Source organism: Aspergillus nidulans, chromosome VIII (genome assembly GCF_000011425.1).
Source record: "Aspergillus nidulans FGSC A4 chromosome VIII".
NCBI classification, from domain to species: domain Eukaryota; kingdom Fungi; phylum Ascomycota; class Eurotiomycetes; order Eurotiales; family Aspergillaceae; genus Aspergillus; species Aspergillus nidulans.
In genome coordinates, this window is record NC_066264.1 from 4,792,875 (window position 1) to 4,819,133 (window position 26,259).

General features: G+C 51.3%; 2 protein-coding genes across 2 annotated transcripts, besides 1 other annotated feature; one reads left to right on the forward strand and one right to left on the reverse strand.

The window, feature by feature from the left end:
• Window positions 1-26,259: part of a sequence feature (contig 1.2 1..168814(-1)) that runs on past both edges of the window.
• ANIA_00016 (uncharacterized protein) lies at window positions 543-18,736 on the reverse strand (the record flags this gene model as incomplete). Its single annotated transcript, XM_652528.1, has 8 exons — window positions 543-3,221; window positions 3,273-4,900; window positions 4,956-5,616; window positions 5,678-6,054; window positions 6,106-17,341; window positions 17,398-17,700; window positions 17,756-18,172; window positions 18,230-18,736. The coding sequence occupies 8 exons, from the start codon at window positions 18,734-18,736 to the stop codon at window positions 543-545; spliced, it is 17,808 nt and encodes a 5,935-aa protein (XP_657620.1).
• ANIA_00015 (uncharacterized protein) lies at window positions 21,125-26,259 on the forward strand (the record flags this gene model as incomplete). The annotated part of the gene is made up of 14 exons (XM_050611102.1): window positions 21,125-21,343; window positions 21,401-21,908; window positions 21,982-22,217; window positions 22,278-22,557; window positions 22,628-22,861; window positions 22,925-23,250; window positions 23,278-23,709; window positions 23,772-24,282; window positions 24,336-24,531; window positions 24,588-24,703; window positions 24,772-25,390; window positions 25,441-25,521; window positions 25,578-25,952; window positions 26,022-26,259. 14 exons carry the CDS (start codon window positions 21,125-21,127, stop codon window positions 26,257-26,259), a joined length of 4,371 nt encoding a protein of 1,456 aa, XP_050469366.1.

Genomic DNA, 26,259 nt, shown 5'->3' on the forward strand with positions numbered 1-26,259 from the left:
CTACATAGTAGCAAGGCCTTTGCAAGTTAGAAAGCAACGAGATGTTTATATTATATTTATATGGAGTTGGACGTGTACAAAAACAGTAACCTATGTATTTGGTATCCGCATGGATAATGATATGGATAGAATTTGTTATATGATATCCACGGATTTGCCGCGGTCTACTAATACTAATATTAAACAGGTCAGGGTTGGGCAGTAATTTTCTAGTTTGACTGCTACTGAAGCAGCTGATCAGAGCGACGTCGAATGCTCGCGGTACCTCATGCATGGGCCGTGATGCAGATATTGTTATATGCCAACTATTTGTCTATCCAGAGAGTAATAAAATCTGCACTGCAGAAACCATCCACTAGAGCCATATCATACCATGTAGATGTTTGGATATCAAATTACTACATGCACGGATATACATATTTCTAATATATCTTGCTGGATAAGCAGGTATGCAATAATAGTACAGTAACTGTTCGGACAATAACAATAGAAAGGATACAGTAAATTCCAAAGACCAGAAATGCTTGAGCAATTTATGCTCATCAAGACGAGACTGACTCCCGCTTCGAGAACTTGCCCATCAATCCAAATGCCTTCTTCCACCGCACCTTCTTCTCTGATTTCCCTACCGGTGTTGAGGTTTCATCCTGGCTCGTGTTCGTGAGATCTTCCTGGAAGGTCTGGCCCAGGACATCCTGAGCTAACACGGCCATGTGTCCCAAGAAGGTGGGACGGGCCAGGAGATCCTCAATTCGAACTTGGTAGCCCTCCTGCTGAAGAAGCCAAGTAGCTTGACCAAGGGCAAAGAGGTCGCCACCTAGGTCGTAGAAGGATGTATCAAGTTGGAATGTTTTTTGATTCGAGTACATGCTTGGAAGCACCTGTTGCCAGGTCCGGCTGAGGATAGCCGAGTGCACAAGGATATCGGAGATATTTTGGCTCTTGAGTTGTGAAGTTAGGAGCTGCTGGTCTGAGACACGCGGCGAATCTGGGATTGTCTGGGGTGGTAGGGCGCGGAGGGTTTGTGGTGAAGGAAGCTGAGCCATGGGGTTCGACGTGAGAGTTATCACCGCATCGCACACCAAACGGAGAACTCTCGATGCAAACGCTTCCGTAATAGGACCCTTGGAGGAGTAGCCGAGCGAGAGGCTAATTTGATCAGCAGAAACAGATTTGGAGACCAGGGCCAAGTCAGCAAGGTTGTCAATGACTCCGGCTCCTCCGACACGATACTGCTGATTGTCGAGGTCTATGTGACCCTCGTACTCGACGTTCTGGTGAAGAAGAGCAGTAGAGAAGTATGTGCTGCAAGGCCAGTCGGTGCATCGTTGGATAATCTCACGGAAGCCAAGAGACTCGTACGGCATGGACGCAACTAGCTGATCCTGGAGGTAGCGGATGAGATCAAGACCAGTCCATTTATTGCCAAAGACAACTCGCACGGGGATCATATTCAAACAGGGCCCGACAGTATCTTGAACCCCAGGAATGGATGCATTGCGTCCATTAACAGTCAAGCCGAAGACAACGTCAGCATCAGCAGAAAGCTTGGCCAGCGCCAGAGCCCAAGCGGCCTGAACTAGGGTGCCAACGGTAATGTTGCGGATGGTGGAGTTCTGAGAGATATTGATCGTCGTCCGAACTTCTGCATAAGTGCCCATCGTCTGATATGTGTTTGGATGGTCTCTACAGACAACGTCCGTCATTCTAGAGCCCTGCAGGAGCTTTGTCCAATATCCATAGTGTTCCGGGGTGATTGAACTTGGAAGCAGGCGCATATAATTAGCGTAAGACATCGTAGGAGGTAGAGTGCCGCCTTCATATCCTTGCTTGATGGCATCGAGGATCTTGGAGATGCACATTCCATCGTACTGGGCATGGGAGAGTCGAATAAGGAGGCGGTGCTGGGTCGTCCCTTTGCGTTTCGCTAGAATGAATTGAACGAACTGCTCGCCTTGGCGAAGACCCTGATCGCGATCCCGTTGCTGAAGGCTGGTAGTGAACGTGTCTAGATCGGTATGGGTCTCATATATGACGATGGATGGCCGGACCTTCTTGAGAATGACCTGATAGAAGTGGTCCCCAGAGCATACAAAGACGGTTCGCAGGATATCGAACGCATCCACAACCCGGGCACAACTTTCTCGGAGGCGTTTGACGTCAAGCTGGCCTTCCCCATCGAGATAGAAGTAGTTGAGCATCCACCGGGATTCAAACAATTGTGCGGTTAAAGACAGAGCCTGGAAGTCCGTTACTGGAAGGACATCCGCAATTCCCCCCTTGAAAAAGCCGATTTTGGGGCAGATATCGGACTGAAGAACGTCTGACTCGATTTCTGGGTTGTGGGCCAGTTGTAGAGACTGGCTGGATATCACCCTGCCTGAGATGCTGAGCTCGTCCGCGCTCTCGTCTACCCGCTGAGCCTGGAATTCGTCCTCTTCAATAGACTCCTTCGTTGCTACAGGGGCTGCGTGGACAATGTTTGTGGAGCAAATGACCGCCAGCATGTCTTCAAAGATGGGGTTGCGGAAGACGTCAGCAACGGTAAGCACAAGCCCTTCCTCTCGGGCAGCACTCGCCATCTTCATGGCTTTGATACTGTCTCCACCAACACGGAAGAAGCTATCCTGCTTATCCACCATGTCGGCAGGTACATCCAAAGCAGTGGACCAGAGAAGCAGGAGCTTCCTCTCCAAGTCTGACGACATGCGGCGGCGGCTGGCGCGAGAAATGGTGGAAAAGCGACGGCGGATTGATGTCATTCGAGAGACAGGGGAAACGGGCGGCTTCAGGAACTCGTTTCCGCTGGCAAAGCTCTTTGCATCGTCTGGGGAAACCGGGCATTGTTCCGTTTCCTGAACGGCTGCCAAGTCCTCCTTCTTGAGGATTTGACTCAGTATCTCGTTGACGCGTTCATCAATCTGCTGCTGGATTCGGGGGTCATTGATGGATAGCTTCGAGCTTCGAGACCTCACACTGCTTTGTCTACGCAGGCTAATTCGAGAGCGGAGATCGTCATCCTGCTGGTTTGGGGGAAGGCTACCATTGGGTTCCTGCAGGCTGGAGATTGACCCAGATGGACTCTCAATAAAGGACACGAAGACTCTGGCAATGCCCGCTACCAATCGATTTGCTTGGTCGGTCGAAATGGCATCGGACCAATACCGGACGAGGATCCCTTCGCCTCCTTGAGCTGTTACCACGTTCACCGTTACGGGAAACTGGAGATGGTGAGGACTAAAGCCTAACAGGTTATTTTGGGTCATACATACCTCGCTCGGGTCGTACGCTTTAAGAGTGTCAAAAGACAACCCAGAGTTCCTTGAACTGGCCGATGGCATTTGGTTTTGAATCGAAAGGGCTGTGTTAAACAGCATCTGACCCCCTAGGCCGAGCTCGTTCTGGACTGTTGCTAGAGAGCAGGTCTGATAGGGGATGCTGCGGAAAAAATCTGCTTGGACCTTCCTGTAGATGTCGGCAAAGGATTGGCTGGGTGTGAATTGAACACGACAACACAGCATGTTAATATAAATACCCACCGCGTCCTGCATTCCAGGGACCGGGGCATCGCGTCCCGCGGAGAGGTAGCCAAAGCATACGTCTTCGGTGCGAGTGAACTCTCGTAGCACGAGTGCCCATGCTGCGAGCACCAAATTGGCAACGGTGACGGATTCACGTCGACTTACTTGACGTAATTCGGCGAAACGGTGGAAGTCCATCTTCACAGACCTGAGCTCCCGGGGTCCATTGCTGGATGTTGGGAGATGACAAGGCCGGGTGCCACATAGATATTGCGCCCAGAAATTATTTCCTTCTTTCAAGGGACTTGTGCGCATGTATTCAATATAGTCGCGGTACCGTGGCCCTGGCTCGGATGAAAGCTGGCGTTCGTATGCTAACGAGAAGTCCCTTAGGAGAATGCCAACGGATGCGCCGTCGATAATTGCATGGTTCATTTCAAGCTTCATGACAGCGCGGCCATCGGGGCCCTTGCACACGGTGAGCTGATGGAGTTTCTTGAGCGGTCTCTTGTGGTTGGTCTGCTCGAGCGAGACCTTGTCTAGCTGCTCGAGCACATTGGAGCCGTCGCAGTCGAGTTCTACAAGATCGGCATGGAGGTGCTTCAGGACCACTTGGTCAAAGGACCCGTTCTTCGAGCTACTGTCCACAAAGATGGTTCGAAGAATTGTGTGCCGATTAACCACCATTTGCCACGCCTTCCGTAGTCGAGGGACGTTGATTGGCTGGTTATTTCGGTTGTCCCTGATGTCGAAGATGGTATGCAGTATATAAGCCGAGGGGTCCCGAAGCTGGCTGAACAGGATGCCTTCCTGCATCGGAGAGCATGGATAAATGTCTTCAACCTCATCCCGGCTGTGGATACCCAGTCTGGGGAGAGTATTGTTGAAGAGAGTCTGCAGGCTGTTCTGGGAGATTGACAGCAAGGGGTAGTCGGAGGGCATCACCTCAAGCTGAGCTGGCTGCTGCAGGATGTCTAGAGCCTCATACATCGTCATTTCGCATTCCGAAATCCAGCTGCTAATCTTAGCCTGAAGCCGCATATTCCTGTTGTATGTGAAAGAGAATTGCAATTGGTTCTGGAGAACGATTGCGGAGATCTCGAACAGCGCAAAGCGTGGAGTTTGAGGCCCCATGTCTCCGGCCAGCTTGAAGTCATTTTCGTCATACAACTTGCCGTAGTGCTGGAACGGAGAATCTTCTCTTTCAAGCTGCTGCAGCTTCCCGAGGAAATTGAAGACAACCTCCACGGGAAGACCCATTGATGGAGACGCCGGCTGGTTCTCAGGCGAGAGGATCGTTTGAGTAAAGTAAGAGGTGCCATGGTTGATAGTCTTTCGTCGGGCGTCTTTCACCATCCGCAGAGTCTCAAGTATATCGTCTGTACAATCTCATTCGTCAGTATTGTTCATATTTGAGGCTGGGTGCCTACTTACTGGACTCAGGTTGTACTTGGAGAGGGCAGATGGAAGTAAACCACCCGACAGTTCCTGACAAGTCTATACTAGAATCCCATGTCTGCCTGCCGTGTCCCTCGTTGTAGAACGTAGGTAATGACCTATCGGTGAACGTCCGTCGGAATGAATGCATGATAACTGCGAGGAATAGGTCTAGGGGTTCGGTCCGGAGACGCTGGTGGCATTTGTCCAGCGCCAGAGCCGTCTCCTTTTGTCCAAAGGAGAACTTCTTGATTCGGACGTCACCGTAGTAGTTCGGCAGATCATTCATGCCCCAGTACGTGGAGTCTGGAGGTACGACGCTGAAGGGGAGATGGCTCTGGTAATTGTTGGCCTTGCAGTGTTCAATCTGCATACTGCACCAGCTCTGGAAAGAGAACGGCCTTTCAGTTGCTAGAGAGCCGGTTTTTAGATACTCCTCAAAGTCCTGTAGAATGAGACGCCATGAGACCATATCCACGCAGAGATGGCTGGCAACCAAGAAAAGGATTTGGTCGACACCATGCCCTTCGAAGAGGTGAGCAGCGAATGTTGGGCCATTCTGAATATCGATTGTGTTCTGAGTGACTGCAATCATTCGCTCGAGGCCATTCTGCTCCTGGAAACTAGTTACTTGAAATTTGTAAGATTCAGTACCGGGCTGTGGGATCCGTTAGCATCCATAGCCGTGGGGTTTCTGCTTGCATTGTCCATATACTTACTGCCATGACCATCTGCTCCCAAATGCCGTTCGAATTCCTAAACCGAGCCCTGAGCATTGCGTGCTTGTTCGTAATCGCCCTGAGGCCATTTTCAATGACCGCCGGTTCCACATGGCGAGACAATCGCAAGGTGATACTTTGATTGAAGCGAGCAGATCCTTTGTACTGGGTAGCATACTGGAAATAGAACTTCTGAATGGCTGATAAATCAAACCAGGTATTGGCTTGTTCGCTCTGGCTGACCTTCCCAGCCTCTGGTTCTGCATCTTTCGTGAGATCTCTGACAGAGGTTGCTTGGAGAATCTTGTGCAGTGATAGGTTGATTCCCAGCTTGCGAGCATGGGAAACGATCCCCATTCCTGTAATGCTGTCGCCACCTGAATGTTGTTAGAACCCATCATTATATCATAGCATAGCGTGTAGCTCACCTAGGCTCGTGAAAGATCTACTCAGATCCACCTCTTGGGCTGGGATATTCAATACGCGAGAAAGGATGTCGCGCAGAACAGACTCTGTGTCATTCTGCTTTGGCTCAAGCAGTCTCTTAGGCACCGAAACCTCACCTCGCTTGATCTTGTCATAATCACTCATGATCCGATTGTACGTCGCTGCGTCGACTGCTTCCACCCACGCCGTAATCTTCTTCCTATCGATCTTCCCCGAGACAAGCATTGGGAGCGTCTTGATGACAGCCCAAGTCTGGGGTACCATATAAGGCGGTAGTTGGCTTTCAAGGCTGGCTTGCACCTCCATCAGTTCTGTCATACCCTGGTTCTGCATGGCTTCTTCTTCAACCAGGGAGCATTGAGCGGAGGAAATAAGACTAGTCTCACTCGAGAGACTGTTGAGTGAGAGGATACAGACAAGTCGTTTTTGCAGGCGTCCACTCTTGGGAAACAGGACCACTACATGGCGGACATGTGGGTGTTCGTGGAGCCTGTATTCGATCTCGCCTAGCTCCATGCGCTGCCCATGCAATTTGACCTGGTGGTCCTTGCGGCCGACATATTCCAAGGACCCATCTGCTGCCAAACGGGCAAGATCTCCTGTCAAGTAGATTCTTCGATCAGGCGCACCAGGATAAGTCTTCTGCGCCCACTTTGGGTTGGTAATGAAAGCTTTGGCTGTCTTATCGGGATTCTTCAAGTACTCCCGTGCGAGGACCGGTCCTTCCAGCGCAAGCTCGCCCACCACACCCACAGGGTAAAGACGGTCATGGTTACTGGGGTCCACAATCCAAGCTAGAGTGGAAGGTATAGTTCTACCGATGTTTGCCGGGTTCCGATTTCTGCCAATTTCAGGGTTGAAGGTAGCATATACAGAAGTCTCGGTTGGGCCATAAGCATTGATGAAATGGACCTTGTCAGACCATTTGGTCATGGCTTCATGGGACATCATCTCACCACCGCAGACGATGACCTTGAGGGAAGGTACAGAAGCCGGCTCCATAATGCTGGCGAGGGACGGAGTGCAGAAGAGCCAGGAGGCGTCCAGTCGCCTTATAGCTCCGGCAATATCATTAAGACGCTCCTCGTCGCTGGGAATACAGACACAGCCACCATATATCAGTGTCCCAAGTATTTCCATAACTGCAGCATCAAAAGTGAGCGAGGCAAACTGGAAAACTCGAATACCTGGCTTTAGGTGGATAATGGGACCGTAAGCCATAGTGCTACTGGCAAATGCGCGGTGCTCGATGATGATGCCCTTCGGTCGTCCAGTGCTTCCAGAAGTGAAAATCGAATACGCAACGTTTGTACTCGTCGCTGATCCTTGAAGGGAAACACGTTTTGCTCGGTAATGGCACACTGTCGGTTCGTCAACGCCGAGTACTGTGGGCACTTTACCCGTGTACCGAGAGCAGTATTTTGGCGTGCAGAGGACAATTTTGGCACCAGTCTCCTCCAGGATTTCTTCATGTCTCGAGACTGGATGAGCCGGATCTAAGGGCACGAAGGCGCCGCCTGCAATGAGAATGCTCATGATGGTGACGATCATCCACATAGATTTGTCCATGCACATGGGGACCAGGACTTCAGGCCCGACGCCGAGCTCCGAGAGGTGGCCTGCAAACCCAGAAGCGAGGTCCATAAGTTCTGCATACGACAGGTCCCCATCCCAAGAAGCTACAGACGGTGCGTCAGGTTGCCGTATGCGCTGTTCATTGATAAGGTCATGAATGGTATGTTCCACGCATGGTGCAGCAGCTCGGTTCCATGTCAACAGATCCTTTTTATCTTCCGCGCAGACTACCTCGAGATCGGAGAGAAGCCTGTTGTCAGATGTTGTAGTTGTCGTCAGCTGGCTAAGGATGACTGTGAATTGGCCAAGGAGCCGCTGAACTCTCCAGGGGGCAACCACGCGGTCATCGAAATAGGAGGTAATCTCAACCGAGTCAGCCAGTCGACATTCAACTGTCAGAGGGTAAGTAAAGAACTCATGATTTGTCTCAGTGCTTTGCGGTGTCCAAATGTCGGCGTTTAGCTGCGGTTCGGCGGATTGAATGACAAGAAGGGTTTGGAAATCGCAGGCGGCGGCCGTATCTTCGTTGAGCTTCCGTATTTGCTGCAGACCAGCGTGCTGGTGAGAAATAACTCTCGCGGCAGTCCGGTGGACTTGGTCAAGAAACTCCGTGATCTTTATACTGGAGTCAACAGCAACCCGGGTTGGCACGGTAGTGAGCAAGGGACCAGCGATCTTCGTGGCGCCGACCAGATCAACATTGCGTCCCATTAGGGTTTCCCCAAAGCAGACGTCGCTCGACTCTGTGTGCATGGAAAGGACAATAGCCCAGGCAGCTCTGATCATGGCGGGAAGGGTGATGTCCTTCCGTACAGGGCTGACGTTCGCGGTGGCGCATTGTCGGCTTGACGCATTGATTGTCTTGGGGAGTGCGCTTTTGCTGGCAGGGAATGCAGGAGAGGACATATTAGAGAGATATGTTCGCCAGAACTCATCAGATGCCGCTAAATTCCGTTTCTGGAGATGGTCGATAAAGAGACTGTAAGGCACTCCTGGATCAGACGTAGAAGGACCAATGAAGTTGCGGTAGATTCCATAATTCTCCTCCACCTTGCGAAGGATTAGGGCAACACTCCAGCCGTCGTAGAGAGCATGATGGATTGACCAAGTAAAGGAGCGTACGCCGCCCTTCTCTGCAATGGTATAACCGGTTAGGGCACCGCCGGCTGCTGTGGCCACTCGGCTAGGATCTTGCTCCCACTTGATAGGTGAAGGCTTTAGGACGACCTGCACGAAATTGGCAGTCGCCGTGTGCAAGATTCGGCTTCGCAGGACCTCAGTTTCGTCGACAGTTTTCTGCCACGCTGCCTTGAAAGCTGGGATGTCAATATGTCGCGAAAGCTTGAAAACTGGAGTGGCGACGTAAGCCCCCGGCTGCTGGATTGACGCTGTTATAAGCCCCTCTTGCAGCGCGCTACAAGGGTAGATATCGCAAATAGAGGCTTTCGAAACTTCGCAAGTATTGGCTACCTCGTCCAGCAGTTCGTCCACGTTGGTATTGTTGGGCAAGAGCGAGAAGGGAGACGGGGTGAGCGTCTCAGTAGCAACAGTGACCTGGCAACACTTGACCATATCCGCCAGCACAGGGAATTGGAAAATATCTGCAACGCTGAGAGTAAGTCCGTCGTCCTGAGCTGCACTCACAAGACTCATGGCTGTAAAGGAGTCACCGCCGAGACCGAAGAAGCTGTCGTCCGCATTCACCGAGCTGGGATCAACCCCCAAAACCTCGCTCCATAACAGTTGCAGTCTAGACTGAACGGTACCCTGTGTCACTGAAGTAGACTTCTCTGCCATATCAGAGTTTGAACTGACACTTGACCGGCAGCTGAGTTCCGATGTCAAGGGGGTTGGGCCTAGACTGGGGCTTGTAGACTGCGAGCTGTCCGGAACGGTCTCTCGCGGCACATTGTCGAAGACGGACGAGGAGTAGGCCTTGAGCTGGTCGTTGGAAAGGTCCTCGGCCATTGCGCGCAGTCGCCGCCTATCGATTTTGGCTGACGTGTTGCATGGCAGCTGCTTTACTGGGAAGAAAAAATTGGGAACCATGTAGAGAGGCAAACTCTCCTGGACTAGTCTCCTAACATGGGCAGCCGTGCGAATTCGAGCTGGAGTTATGTCCAAGAGCAGATCATGGCTTGCGGTTTCAAGGGCGTATTCAGGAGTACAGAAGAAGATGGCCAGGCTTCGAACAGTCTTGCTCTTTGGCGCGATAATTTCCACGACGACGTGGCTGTCTTCTGGCAGAGCCTGACGACACTGGATCTCTATCTCCTCTAGTTCAATACGCTGGCCATTCAGCTTAACCTGAGTATCCATGCGGGAAATGAAGGTCAAGGTCCCCTCGGAATTGTACCGGACAAGATCACCTGTGCGATACATGCGCTCCTGAACAGCGAGCGGCTCTTTGAGCAATTCATTGTCAGGCAACCCTAAATGCTCGATAAAGGCCTTGGCCGTCTTTTCCTCGTTGTTCAAGTAGCCCCTCGCAACGTTGCAGCCTTCAAGGACAAGTTCCCCTACCGCCCCCAATGGCAGGAGACGCTGAGGATTGTACGGATCAACAACCCAGGCTCGGCCACAGACCGGCTTTCCAATAGAACTGCGGCTCTCCTTAGAGAGGTTACCCTGCCTATCGACCTTGATGCTGACGGTTGCGATGATTGTTGCTTCCGAGGGCCCGTACGCGTTGATCACAGCTCGGTCGCTCCAGCGCTCAATGTGGCCCGGGGACATTTTCTCGCCTCCTGTAACAAGTGTGGCCAGGGACGGGACGGTCTTGGGATTGATAGTATTCGCTATTCCTGGTGTACTGTTCCAGTGCGTGACGCCCATCCGGCGGATAGCACCAGATATGTCATTTACCCGCTCACTGTCGCTGGGAACACACACACAGCCACCATTGATCAGCGTTCCGTGAATATCGAGCACACTGACGTCGAAAGTATAGCTGGAGAACTGCAGCGTTCGCGTGCTAGAGTCAAGTCCAAGATACTTGGCGAGCTGGAGAGAGGTTGTGCTAAGTGCCGTGTGCTGTATAACCGTCGCTTTTGGCATACCCGTCGTGCCTGATGTGAAAATGGCGTACGCCGCGTTGGAAGGCCTGGCTTCGTGGAGGCTTGTATCATGCCCACCAAGAGGCAATTGTTCAACACTTGCCTGGCTTACCACAAATGGCTGCGCCCCCAGGTTAGAGGCCTTGTCCAAACAGGCACTAGAGGTCAAAACAATCTTGGCACCCAGGTCAGCGACGAGAGCTCGCAGCCGGCTAGCTGGATGGACTGGGTCCAAAGAAGCGAACGCTCCGCCTGCTTTAAGCACTGCGAGCTGAGCAATAATGGCCCAGGCAGATTTGTTGAAGCAGAGTGCAACGAAGCTTTCAGGCCCAACACCCAGTCGTTGGAGATGCTGTGCAAGGCGGGTCGCCAGTATCTCTAGTTGCGAGTATGTGAAGTTGCCATCCCAGCCACAGATTGCCTGGGCTGAAGCGGGCAGACGCTGGGCTTGCTCCTGGATGAGGTCGTGGACACAGCGCTCACACCGATTGGGAAGGCTGCGGTTCCAATCGCCGATCAAAGCACCAGTAAACTCGTCCAGCAAGTCAATATCCCCAATAGTGCTTTCGCTGGACATGGCAGCTCTGACCTGGGCGAGGACGGATTCGAAGCATACGGTGATGGCATCCGCGTAGGCCTCCGGGAGTGAATTTCGCAAGAATAAAAATTCAACCACGCATGTACTCTTTGACATTTCTGCCCGTACAGCCACAGCATATGTCTCCTTGCCGAGCCCTCTCATGTGGGAGCTACGTCTTGCAGAGGAGCCTTTGCGCTCATTCAGATAGAGAACAGTGTTGAAGAGCTCGGACTCGGGCATGGGGCGCATCTTAAGCACATCAGCGAGAGGCAGTCGGCGAGTCTCTGCGTGCTTCATAGTAGTGTCGATTTCTTTCAGCGCTGTATGGATTGACCGATCGTCCTTGAGGGACAGGCTGAAGGGAAGAAGGCCGGCCTGGTCAGAGTCTGAGAACCCGAAGCAGACCTCAAGAAGGCCCGTATAGCATCGGAGAATGATACCCCATGTAAGCTGTACAACGGCTGCTGGAGAAATGTCACTCTGATCGCAAGCTTGCCGCAGGTCTTCAACTCCCTCGATCACCAAACGGGCAATGCTCGTCTCGTCCACCTCCCCAGATTCGCTACTGAGAGACGGGAAGAGGCATGGTTCAATTCCCGCCAGATAACTCTTCCAGTAGTCTGCATCGGTCGTACCGACGGATGAAACGTGATTGTGGACTTTCTCTTCTGGTCCCAGGCAGACCAGGCGACCGTTACGGCCTCTGAAGATGAGCAATCCCTCCGAGCCATATTGCACAAGAAGACCCGTCTTGAACATTCGCCGAATTGGTCTCTTGTCGGAGGAAACTACGAGTGATATCCAGGCTGGATCCTGAATGAAGGCATCCGCAGAAGTGTCGAAGAGATAGCCTTGGGCCAGTCCATCACTTTCAATAAGAAGCTCTCCAGTGGCGCCAACGGGTAGAAGAATGTTGTGATCGGATGAATCGACGACCCAAGTTTTTGTGCCCGGAGCTTGCTGCAGCATCAAAATATTGCCGGACTTGGACCAGCAAAGGGCTGTAGGTGAACATTCGACGGAACCATAGTAGGAGTATACTTGGGCAGCCTGCGGAACCCTGAGTTGCTCAACACCTAGCGGCAGCGCATCACCGGTGAGGACGACCTGCCTCATACCATAGGCATCTGCAAGATTGGTAGAAGTAGCCAGACTCTGGTCCATCCGGATAGTGGTCGTCCTCATCTCACAAGCTGCCTTGGACAAGTCGGCTGGACTGCTACTCTGCGGAATGCAGACACAGCCGCCCTGACTCAATGTGCTAAAGATTTCGAGGACAAACTCGTAGGACGAAATATGTGCGCATTGAAGCATACGAGTGGACATACCAAGGGAAATGGAGCGCGCAAATGACCGGCAACTGGCGGCGATCGCGCCATGATCAAGAAGAAAGCCTTTCGATGGGTCCATAGGGTCCGTCGAAAATACGACATAGGCGCACTCCTCGAATTGATGCCACTTTGAGACGTCGATTTCGAGGCTCCCCAGAAGCTCGTCGGTAACTGGAATGACGTACGGAGCCAGATCCTCCAAGGACATCGCTCTGCCTGGACAAGCTAGAGCCACTTGAAGATCAGCAGCCATCATCCAAGTTTCGAGCTCTGCATTTACTGGGTTCGTCGCAAGGGGAACGCAAATGCCACCAGCTTTCCAGGTCGCAATAATGGAGATAATGGCCCACAGGGCCTCCGACTGTTCGAAAGATATGGGAACCTTGGTACCTGGCAAGACGCCCAGATTGGTCAGATAGTTGGCCAAGGCCGACGATAGGTCATTGAGTCGAGCGTAACTCAATTGAAGTGTCTCGCTCGCGATAGCAATGCTTTGAGGTGTTTGCGATGCAAGGGCCTCAATTTCGGCACAAATGGATGTCGTTGGTAGTCGAACTTCGGAATTATTCCACTGACATATCTGTTGGATATCCTGGGGCCCTAAAACGGGTAGGCTGCTGGACTCTGAGACTGGCACATTGATCATATCTCCCAGACACTGCAGGAAGACCTCCGCCATATTCTGTGCTTGGGCATCAGAGAGCCAATTGTTCCAGTAATTCAACACTAGTTGCGCTTCAGAATCAGTAGTTTCAATGTTAACGTAGACAGAGAGCTCAGCGGGATCATGAATGAGTCCCAGACCCTTGAATGTGATGCACGAATCAACAGCATCATCAGCAGGAAGCTTTCGGTAGGAAACACCTGTGTTGAAAAGGGATGTCCGAGAGATCTTCATTGCGTGTTGGATGTCGACCAGGGAGATATCCCTGTAGAAGTAATTCTCCATATAGTCATTCTGAATCTGACGCACAACTTCCATGGCGCTTCGCGAGCCTGTTTTGGCGCGACAAACAAGCAGATTCATGGCGGGACCAACGACAGACTCGATGCCAGGGACTGGCGCATCTCTCAGCGAGACCGTATAGCTGAAGCACACTTCATCTGCCTTACACAGGTTAGCAAGAGTCATGGCCCAGGCGCCGTTAAATGCGTTCGCCACTGTGATGTTGTTATTTGCGCAGAAGGATTGTAATTTGGAGTATCTCTCGAACGACAGCCGGATGGATTGAAGACTTTTCCTGCCAGGGATATTGCTGACATCTGGCGAGAGGCGACAGGGTTTTAGGTCGGCTAGGTATTCGCACCAATGCTGGATCCCTTTTTCAACTGGCTGGCGTTGCAAATACGCAATATAATCTTTGAATTTGGGCCTGCTTGTCGCATTGAGAGTATCCGCATAGGCGCTCTGAAGGTCACGAAGCAGGAGAGAAATGGAAGTACCGTCCATAGCAGCGTGGCTAAGCTCGAGCTTACATATAACCTTTCCAGACGCGCTCTGACCGAATGTGATACGATGCGGTGGGCGGATTGCGCGGTAGTCTGCGCGTGGCTGGTTTTCCAGCGCTGCCAGGATGTCCTCATCCCGAGAGCACTCCAATAGGACCGGGGATGAGTCGTAGTCCTTCAGTACAATATGACTGAAGGGTTGACGTCGACACAGCCCGGTAGCAAACACAGTACGTAGCATGGCATGATGCTTTACTACTCTCTTCCATGCATCAGCTAACCGCTGGATATCTGGCTTGGGCGCCGCAGGAGCTGGCTCGACCTCCCAAGATCCCGAGACGGTATAAAGCAAGGGGTCTCGGGCTTGGCTGAGAAGCACACCCTGCTGCATTTTGGAGCAAGGGTATATATCTTCGACCTGCTCAAACGAGCGCACTCCGTAACGACGTAGCGTCTGTGTCTCCAGTAAAGCGAGCTCTTGGTAGGTCAATCCCATTAAGGGGATATCACTTAGGGTTGGTCGAGGTTTCAATTCAGGTAGCTGGGCCGCGAGGAATTGTAGAGTCTCCTTACAAGACTCCACCCACTTCTGAACGCGTTCCTGGTGATTCATTGCCGCGCTGAAAGAGAAGACAAATCGTAGTTGACCCCCTACAACAACTGCGGAGACCTCAAAGAGGGAGAAGCGAGGAGTCTCGCGGCCAAAGTCAGCTGAGCCGCCGCCCTCTCGAGTCTCACCAGCCATTTTCTGAGCCAGCTGGAAGAGCCCATCAGTACGCTGGAGATCTCTGTGTTGGCCGAGATAGTTAAAGTTGACTTCCATTGGGCAGTCGTGGACATAGCTAGCCCCCAGCTGTGGAAGGACCCGGCGCGCAAAGGCCGAGCGCCCATTGTCAGAAACCTGTCGACGGCGATCCTTGACCCTGATAACTGCATCTATAGCATCTGTTGTCTGCTCAATTATGATGGGGTAGAGAGTCGTGAACCAGCCAACAGTCCGGGAGATGTCAATCGACGTATCCCAGGGCTCACGCCCATGGCCTTCGTTGTAAATAACAGGCAGAGAGCGGTCCTGGAAGGTCTGATTGAAGCTGAAAAGCATCGCGGCAAGCAGGACGTCGACCGGTTCAGTACAGAGGCTGTTGTGGCAGTCGGCCATAAGAAGCGACGAATGTTGCTCGTCCAAGGAGAAAGACGCGCATTTGACATCACCGTAGACAATCTGCTCCTTTGTCAACCCCCAGTAGACAAAGTCCGGAGCTGGAAGGCTCTCCAGCTTTGGCTGTTCCCGCTCAAGCGTCTTGCTATGCTCTGATTGCAGGTGAAGCCAGGTATGAAATGGTAGTGATGTGTTCAGGGACGACAATCCGGAGGGATTAGTGAGAATCTCTTCGAGGTCTTCCAGAATCACTCGCCAGGAGACAATATCAACGACTAAATGGTGGCCGATCATGGATAGGAGTTGTGCGTTCCCAGATACATCAAAAAGGTCAACCGCGAGAAGGGGTCCCGTGAAGCAAGAGAGCGACGATTGACTCGCCGCGACGAACTCGTCTATTGCACTCTCCGAATCGACTTCATATTCCGCCCAACGGTAAGAAGTTGTAACCTCGTTTGTTATACGCTGTCGAATCACAGATCCAGGGCCGATTACTTCGAAACGAGCTCTCAGCATAGAATGCCTCAATACCAGTGTCTCTACCGCTTGACGGAGGGTTGTGGCATCGATACGTCGGTTGATTTTGGTCAGGATACTCTGGTTGAAGTGCCCTTGGCCCTCTTGACGGACCTGGAAGTGAAGAGCCTGAATGGGCGAAAGGTCAAAAGGCTCTTCGACTCTTTCGTCATAGCTCACGGGGGCGGGGGTTGAGGTTGTTTTGGTGCGAGAGGCGAGGTCCCCAATGGAGGAGCTGCGAAGGATATCCTGCACGGTCATTGTGAGCCCATGCTTTTTGCACTGGTTCATGCAAGTCATAGCTGCAATCGAATCGCCACCAAGTCTCAGGAAACTTTCATCCGGTGGAATCTCCTCGACGGGGATATTGAGCAGCCGACTCCAAACCTGGGCAATCTGGAGCTCTGCATCACTCAGAGGCTTATCCTGGAAGGAAGCCACTATTGTTGTTGACCCTGTCCGGTAGGGATCTCTATCTAGTCGAGCTAGCCACTGGAGAACGCCCTTACGGTCCAGTTTCCGAGAAGGGAGAAATGGCATATTCTCAACAAAGAGCCAAACCGCGGGAACCATGTACATGGGCAATTGTCCGGATAGTCGTTCTCTAAGTGCTGTGAGAGGCTGCTTGGGAGGTCCTGGTGGGAGAAGGCGCAACGGTTCTGTTTTCTCTTGCTTTTCCTCGCTGGTCTTGATTGACAATACAGCTGTAAGCTTCCCAGCAGCGTAGCCCTCTTTCGGGAGGAAGACAACACAGTGTTTGACCAGTTCATCTGCATTCAGACAACCTTCAATCTCCCCCAGCTCAACTCTCTGGCCGTGCAGCTTAATCTGGGTATCTTTTCTTCCAATGTAGGTCAATGATCCCAAGTCACTGTTGTAACGCACGAGGTCGCCCGTCTTATAGAACCGACGGCGGCTTTGACCCGGTGTCAGTGCTCGAAGTACGAACTCAGGATCATAGATGAATGCCTCGTTCGTTTTCTCGGGGTTGTTGATGTACCCCCGAGCCAGCGTTGGGCCTTCCAGCAGCATTTCGCCAACAGCACCGACTGGCACAAGTTGATTGTGGTCATCAGGATTGACAATCCAGCAGCGAGTATTGAGGGGTAGTCCAATATCTCTGCAATCTGTTTCTGCAGTAACGTGAGAGTTGATGGCTGCTGTCACAGAAGCCTCAGTCGGACCAAACCCGTTGACCAAGTTGATAGTTGACCATTTGGCCCGGTGCGTTTCACTCATGGCCTCTCCGGCCAAAATTAGCGTCTTGATTTCTGGAACCATTGAGGGTTCCAGGAATTCGATGAAGGAGGGGGTAAGCGATGCATAGTTTGCGCGTAATCGTTTGATCGCCCCCATTATATCGTTCAGCCTGTCATCTTCGCTCGGAACGCAAACACAGGCTCCGTGCATGAACGGTGAGACTGATTCGGCCAGGCTAGCATCAAATGTATAGGCTGCAAACTGTAGGACGCGACTGTCCGGAGAAATCAACAGCCGTGGTCCATGGGCCATAGCACTTGAGCAATAGGCGCGGTGTTCGAGCAGGGTCCCCTAGACATTCATCAATCAGTGAAGCCAGGTATATCTTTCTAGAAGCAGCAACTAACCTTTGGCTCTCCTGTTGATCCGGAAGTAAAGATAACATATGCGGCATTGGTGCAGTTGACCCTGTCTGACGAAATGAAGCCAACCGGTGCGGAGGGAATTCTCTCGAGGGTGATCTGCGAGAGAGGAATGACAACCTCGGCAAGGCCAAGGAGACGGTCTGCATGCCACTCAGAGCAGAGAACAAGTTTTGCGTTGACTTTCTGGATAAGCGACTGAAGGCGCGCCGGGGGGTGGGTAGGGTCAAGTGGGACGAAGGCGCCTCCCGCTTTCAACACGGCCAGGAGGGCTACGAAGTACCACATCTAGAAGCGGAATCATTAGTATCAAGTAAGTCCCTCTTGGCCGGGATACACGTACAGATTTGTCAAAACATAGAGGAACTAAAACCTCAGGGCCGACGCCTTGTTTCTGCAAATGATACGCCAGTTTCGACGCCTGGCGGTCAAATTCCGTAAAGGAGAGGCTTCCGTCCCAGGCGCAGATGGCTTCATCAAGTGGTCGACGGACCACCTGCTCTCGAATAATATCATGAATACATCGATCATGCACTTGGGGCGAAGGGCCGTTCCAAGCGCTGATCCTTTGCCAGTCAGGCTCTGTGAAGTAATTGAAGTTTGCCACTGGTATATCCTCCGGCGACAGAACGCGGGTTAGCAAATTCTGAAAAAGAACAGCAATACCTTTGACATGCTCCATGGACATGCCATCGTTGCGCCATTCGAGGAATATGCGCACATTCCCTCGGAGAACTTTGACGTGAAGTCGGAGAAGACACTTTTCCCAACATATCAGCCATATGTACGTAAAATATCTAGGATTCATAATGCATACCTGCTCTGGAAGTGTCAGTGCCAATGCAGATGGGAGCGACGGGACTGCTGCCCCCTGTAAGCTGCCCACGCAAGACCGGATCAGCACAACGGTGTTAGATAGCTGGTAGCCGTCACCGAGGGCATTTCGGCCTTCGATGATGGTAGGAGTTCCAGCAACCGTCGCTCCCTTGGCCTTCTCAACAATTGTACTGGTGAAGTCTCCATCGCCAATGACTAATCGTACTGTGGTCAGCTCCATAGCATTCGGTGATACTTCCCTAGTAACCGCCTCTTCTCCCGCGGCAATGAACTGATAGCCGAAACAGACATCGCCCGAGTCCATATAACACCTGAGAATCAGTCCCCATGCGGCCTGAATGACCGCGCTCAGCGTGTTATTGCGCCAAGAAGATAGCAAACGAGCATCGTCGCCAGCGTTGGGACTGACTCGTAGGGACATAGGTCTTTGCGTCTGCTCAGTGGCAGAGGCAAACTTGGGAAGACAACAGGGGGTAATTTGGGCCATCTCGTGATATCGGTCAAGTATATATGCAGGCTATCCCAACGCAACTTTGAAACAAAAGAAGGGTATATAGCTTTTTGGTAAAAGTGAAGTTTGTGTGATGAGCGCGGTCAGGGAAATGGAGGATCAGGCCAAACGGGTGCTCAGGGTCGACGATGCAGTAAGAAGAAATGTCTTTGAAAGGAGGTTACGCGCGGGGATGTATGATAGAATGATGTCTGATTGTAGAAGCACTGTGAAAAACAGGTGTCAAGAGTATGAATTGCTGTAGCGATGCAGTCGCGGGAACCACCGAGATGCTGAGATCGTAGAACGAAGATAGATCGTCGATCAGATTTCGTACTGATTGCAGATCGTCCATCGACTGCATTATCTATAAACGCATGTCCCAAGGCTCACAACATCGTGTCAATCTACCTCTATCCGTTCCAATCTCCGGTGCTCTAAAAAAAGAGCTCACCCACCTCCTCCGCAATCAGTTGAAGCACCTACAGCACAATGCAAAGGCAGGTCGGTAGGATACGAACGTTTAGTGGCTTCTGTGGACGTCTACTTGTCGCCAAACTCAGAGTTCCCATGTTTGTCTCGGTGAATCCAGCGCGCAGACAAGACTCGCGTGGCCATAGGTCCAAAGTGAGGATTGAATTCGTATTCCAAGTTCGTGTGCAGCACTTAGGGTTAGAGATTAGCAGTAAGATTACCAAAAATGGTACCTAATATCGTATACGAGCTTGACATTTGCCAATCATCCGCAGATCCAAAAATATCTCCGCCACCAGCAATCTTCAAGCCTTCAAGGAACTAAGACGTAGCCACGCCGTCAGCAGGTTGGACCCTGCGTAGTACTATTACCGTTTACGTCTCTGGCAGTTGAATCCTGCTTTCTGCGCTTAAGGAGTAACTGGCACATTCCTGACAGGACATTGCTTGACGCACAGCTCCGATGCACCACTATTACCTTCCGTTTAATCTTTTGTTTATTGGTTAACAATTACAATTCCTACGTAGACCATTATCCTACTAACGAACTGAAAGTTTTGACGTCTTAACCGCATATATTGCGACATTGAATCTGTCGACAGGCGCGGGGTGGATGCACCGCCCCCAAATACACGAGCGGCGGATACGAGGAGCATTAATCATACATTCCCCGCGGGATCTGGAGCCATACCGTATTAGTATAATTACAGCTGTTTCAAGATCTGGCTATTCTATTCTGGCTAATAATAGCTCGATGTTTCTTGCTGGCCGGCTTGTACTGGTTGAACCCAAGTCCCGTATGCAGTCGCGATGACCCCACAGATATGAGCCCTATATATCTAAACAGCATTATAAGGCGCCATTTTAACCACATCTTCTTGCCCTTTGAAGGTGGCTTAGGCGAACTTTAATGTCTTCAGCATCATTTGCCTGGTTGTGAACACTTCATTTGCCAGTATTTGCTCACTCGCCCTATCTCAGCTCAAGCACAGAGAGTCGACCATTTGATGCACATATTGTTTGTGCCTGATGCAGCACAGAAACCTCGTGTTCATTCAGAGGTCTCTGCTTTCTGAAAATGCTCCACAATTTTAGCAAAACGACGCCACGCGATATAGGCCATAACCTGTTCCACCCAGCGGGTGTGCCCACGGCACACATTGCTCTCCCGCATCCTTCTGCTCCATTCCTCCAATTAATGGGTTGCTCATTGGAGGGTAATTCTTGAATCTGGGGCCACAGCCGGGGGCCGCCTCATACGAGGTAACATCGGTGGAGTATGCAAGAATCCTCCCTACGCCGGCCGAGACGGGAGATGATGCCACTAGCAACCCATACAGAAAGTGCGATTGGCGAACACACTTCTATACATAGCACGGCCAGAAGCTGTGTCCTTGATAGAATCTGATTGCATGTCAACCTTGGCTTTCCGCCGAAAACTCTCGTACTCGCTTTACGAAGGACTACATGAGCCTTCCCTGATCTGTGGTACAGGCAGCCAAGAGCAAGGTGGGCTGAAGGAACTCCGCATGACGCCCTTCGTCGGCTTTTGGCAAGCCCAATTTTGCCCACAGTCCGTACCCAAAAGGGACCAGCAAATGATATGCTCAAGTCAAGCACCATGGGTTAACTTTCTGGACTCTAGCTTTACTTAGCTGAGCTGCACCTGCCCTAAATAGCTTCACCGTAGCATGGGAGTTCGTATCTATCAATAGAACAAGCTTGGATGTACACGAAAATAGACCTATGGCGAGCAAAGGGTGTTCGCCCGCATCAAGCTATGTGACCGAGCTTGCCGAAGTTTCCTTGTCATATATCTTGACTATAGCCCAAGGGAGCATCTGATGATCTGCCTACCTCTTCCCTTATTAGTCCCTGAATCATCTTCTATGCTCCCTAGCAGAAATAGACATGAACGAAACTTCTGACTTCTGCGCCATCATCGATGATTCTTGGAGAGTCCACGCCCGTTCCTGTCGAGGCGGGTTCGACTTCACACTTCTCTTTGAGGAATTGGCGCTATGTATCCTGCCAATTGCCTTTGTCATTACCTTATCCCCCATTCGGATATACACTCTCTTGCAGACCGACAGTAAAGTTGGACCATCAAAACGACCAATATTAAAAACAGTACGTGCTCAAACAGCTCTCCTTTGTCTTTTCAACGCCGACTAACGTGCCATGCAGTCAGGATGGCTTCTCTGGGGTGCCCTGCAATTCCTGCAGGCAATTATATGGGCCCTACCAAACGCCCGAAATACTCGAGCTTCGATTGCTGCCAGCTTGCTCATGGGATGTGGATCGCTCATTCTGTGTGTTTTGTCATACATGGAGCATTTCCGCAACGTTCGGCCGTCACTCTTGCTCGAGCTCTATTTGTTGGTCACCCTACTCTTCGATGTCACAAGGACGAGGACTCTCTGGCTACGCGATGATAATGACTACAACAAGCTCATGGCAGTCATTGCCAGCTTTGCCGTCGCTGTCAAGGTTGTGCTTGTTGTGCTCGAAGGCTGGCAGAAGAGAGCTATCCTGAAAGACAAGTACCGAGCCTACCCTCCAGAGGCGCTCGCGGGACTCGCCAACCGTGTGCTTTTCTGGTGGCTTAACCCCCTTTTCTTCAAGGGATATTTCAAGCTCCTTCGAGTGGAGGATCTGTATCCCCTCGATAAAAGACTCGAGTCAGCACGATTGCGTGAGTTACTCGACAGACGATGGGCCAAAGGTACTTGAAATATTGAATTCATCTTGTCGTTGAGTGCTAACAGACTTTGCAGAGAATCGGACAGGCAAAGCTTCCCTTCTGAATGTTGTTTTCAAGACTTTCAAATGGTCAATACTTGCAGTGGTGCCTCCGAGGCTGTGTCTGATTGGATTGACGTTCTGTCAGCCACTCCTTCTCCACAGAGCAATGGAGCTCTCTGCAGAAAAGGTAACAATCGAGTCAACACATGTTGGATACGGGCTCATTGGTGCTTACGTCTTGGTATATGTCGGAATGGCGGTATGTCGAGAAGGCAGCTTCCTTTGCTCTAATTTGAGGGCTAATTGTGATAAAATCCAGATTATGATGAGTCAACAACAGCATCTCACGTATCGCGCAATTACTATGGTCCGCGGCGCAGTTGTATCCTTGATCTATAAAAAAGCCAGCATGCTCACAATCAAAGATGCTGATCCGGCTGCGTCTATGACCCTCATGAGCGCAGACATCGAGAGAATCGTCCAGGGGTGGCAAACAATGCATGAAATCTGGGCGAATGCCACTGAGATTGCACTCGCAATTATTTTATTGGAGAAACAACTTAGTATCGCCTGTGCGGTACCTGTGGGCGTGTCTATCTGTATGTTCCTGCGCACGTCCAGTGGACGGCCTGAACCAAGATCTATACTAATCTGATTGTCAATCGCTAGTCGCCCTTGTGTGTTCCTTGGTTGCAATGTCTGGCGTCATGGCAAGGCAAGCCAAGTGGCTAGAGGCAATTGAGCGGCGCATCTCTTCGACTGCTGCCATGCTTGCATCAATCAAGGGTGCTAAACTGCTTGGCCTCAAGCCGTCCCTCATGGCCTCAATTCAGGACCTACGATTGCAGGAACTTACTATTTCTAAAGCCTTCCGAAAGCTTTTAGTATGGAACATGGCATTTGGTGAGTAATTCCCAAGCAATCAGCCGTCCATCATCGCGCATTCTTGCTAACATGTGCCACCAGCCTGGATGACTCGCATCTTCGCCCCCATTGTGTCTTTTGCTGCGTACGTCGCCATCTCAGAAAACGCAGGGCGCGGGTCCTCGCTCGACATCAATATGGTTTACACATCACTTTCGCTCTTCGCTCTCCTGGCAGACCCATTCTTGTCCCTGGTCATGGCGCTCATGGGGTTCCTTGGCTCAATTGGTTCTTTCACACGAATCCAGGAATTCCTCAACAAAGAGACTTATCATGGGAACCCCAATACCTCCCACTGGAGCTCTGTCACTAGCCTATCCCCGTACAAGGAGCGTCATCTTTCATCCGATACGTCCAGTACGCTGGGAGTCCAAGAAGATGAGACAACAGTTGAGATGAAACTTGCCCTCCCATTTCTTGATACTCTCATGGTGGAGAGTGCAAGCTTTGGATGGGATCCCAAAGCAGACCCAAATCTGCAGGATATAACATTGACGTTCCCCGGTCGAAGTTTCTCCATGATTGTCGGTCCCTCCGGGTCTGGTAAGTCAACACTATTGAAGGCCCTGCTTGGTGAGGTCCCGCGGCTTCAGGGTAAGGTGCAGGTTTCGTCCGATAGCATTGCATACTGCGACCAAACGCCTTGGCATATGAATGGTACGATTCGGGAGAGCATTATTGCTATGTCAGAGTTCGACCTGCTATGGTATACCACTATCATAAAAGCATGTGCTTTAGAGCAAGACCTAGCCCAGTGGCCCCAAGGTGACCAGGCTATTATTGGCAGTCGTGGTGTTGCCCTTAGTGGCGGACAAAGCCAGAGAATTGTACGTTTCCACTCCTCGAATAGCCACCAAGGACAGATATGCTGATAATATATCCCCTATAGGCACTGGCAAGGGCTATATACGCCCGGAAACGAATTTTGCTCCTCGATGATGTTTTCAGCGGTCTCGATGCAGCCACGGAGAACCACATTTTCTGCAGCTTGCTTGGAGTGACTGGACTCCTGCGGGAAGCTGGCACTACTGTTGTCCTCGCTTCATCTTCTGTCAAGAGAGTCCCATACGCCGACCACATCGTTGTGCTAGATGAAGAAGGAAGACTGACAGAGTCTGGCTCGTTCGGTGACCTCGCTGAGCAATCAGGATACGTCTCTAGTTTCTCTCTTCCAGCTCCGAACTGGGACTCCACCGGCGAGACGGAGTGCTTTCCCAAACCAAAACCATCTCGCACAGCGGTCTTGCCAGTAAAGAAGGCTGATTGGAGCGAGGAGAATGTGCACAAGCATACCGGCAGTCTTGCAACCTACCTGTTCTACATCCGCGCCGTGGGCTGGATTCCAACGATAATATTCCTCGCGGCCATCGCCGCATTCGTGTTCTGCATTTCCTTCCCAAGTAGGTTGGGCTTTATCCTGGTCCTGGGCGGTATTGCTAACGCAGTCTTGCAGGTATCTGGTTGAAATGGTGGGTTGCTGCAGATGCCGCGGAACCTGGTGAGCATACACAGCACTACGTCGGGATCTACTTCATGCTAGGCGGTCTTGCTATGATTTGCTTGATCATAAGCTGTTGGGAGGTCGTTGTGACGTCAGTCCCCAAGTCCGGGGAAAGGTTCCATGAAGCAATTTTGGATACTGTTCTAAGGTGCGTGTTTCCTGTATCTGTAAAGGCAAACCTGACCGTACTAATCACTCTAATAGTGCTCCTATGCGATTCCTCTCGACTACAGACAGTGGATCCATCCTCAACCGATTCAGCCAAGATTTGCAGCTCATAGATATGGAGCTTCCCATCGCTGCAATCAACGTCGTTGCCAGTGAGCGACACCCACGCCCTTTGATCCTTTCAGAAAGCGAGGTTAACAAACTGACATTGAGCACGTAGCACTTTTCTTGTGTCTTGCACAAATGATCCTAGTCGGAGTTGCGTCTGTGTATGCGGCAATCGCATTTCCTGTGGTGCTGCTATCATTGTATGCCATCCAAAAGGTGTATCTGCGCACATCCCGCCAGCTCCGACTGCTCGAAATCGAAGCCAAAGCGCCGCTCCTGTCCCATTTTACAGACTGCTTGAGCGGACTAGTCACACTTCGAGCCTTCGGTTGGCAAGACGCAATGGAAGAGAGGAACTTGAACATCCTTGACTACTCCCAGCGCCCTTTCTATTCCATGTATTCTGCGCAGAGATGGCTAACCCTCACCCTGGATCTTGTTGTTGCGGGCATCGCCATTATCCTGATTATCCTTGTTGTAGCTTTGAGGGGCTCAATGAATGCCCCCTATGTTGGAATCGCCTTGTTCAACGTGATCCTTTTCAGTCAAACCGTCAAACTTCTGGTCCAATTTTGGACAAACATGGAAACCCATATCGGCTCTGTTGTGCGAGTGAAGGATTTTACCGAGAATGTCGAAAGGGAAGATCTGCCGTCAGAGAACAATCCTGTTCCACCCTTGTGGCCCAGCCAGGGCGCGATTGAATTCCACAACGTCTCCGCTTCATACGGGTAGGTAGAATTGGTGGTACTTTACGAATTGTCGGGCTGACTGCATCTAGATCTTCGGACTTGGTACTGAAGGACGTTTCTCTTGAAATCAAGCCGGGAGAGAAAGTTGGCATCTGTGGGAGGACAGGAAGGTAAGTTCAGTATAAGAGAGGCCAGTTCGATAATCACGGGCTAAGATGGAGAATAGTGGCAAAACTTCTCTGATGTTGAGCATCTTCCGCATGATTGAACTCAATGCCGGTACTGTTATTATCGACGGACTCGATATCTCAACTATCCCGCGGCAGGAGATCCGAGCCCGCCTGAACGGTGTTTCACAGGACGCCGTCTTCATAAAGGGCACCGTCCGACAGAATGCAGATCCTACAGGCGCAAGCTCAGATCGTGCAATTTGGGATGCCCTTAAAAATGTCCAACTCCTGACCGTTGTACAAGAGAAGGGTGGTTTAAGCGCGAATATCGACGATCTGCACCTGTCCCACGGGCAAAGACAGCTTTTCTGCCTCGTGCGCGCGATCCTCCACCCCAGCAAGATCCTTGTTCTGGACGAAGCGACTAGCAAGTAAGATCTTCCAGCCCTTATCCCTGAACCCCGTCCTGGCAACCACACATACTAATGATCGTGGTACAGTGTCGACAACAAGACAGACGAGACAATGCAGCGTATTATTCGCGAGAAATTCTCCAACCACACTATTATCGCAGTTGCACACAAGTTAGACACGATCCTTGATTATGATAAGGTTGTGGTGCTGGATTCTGGTCGGGTTATAGAGTGCGAGGATCCATACACACTGTTGACGCGCGATTCGGCGTTCAGCAAGCTATACGCTAATTCCTTAGCTTCAGAGGAGGAGCTGCCGAATTAG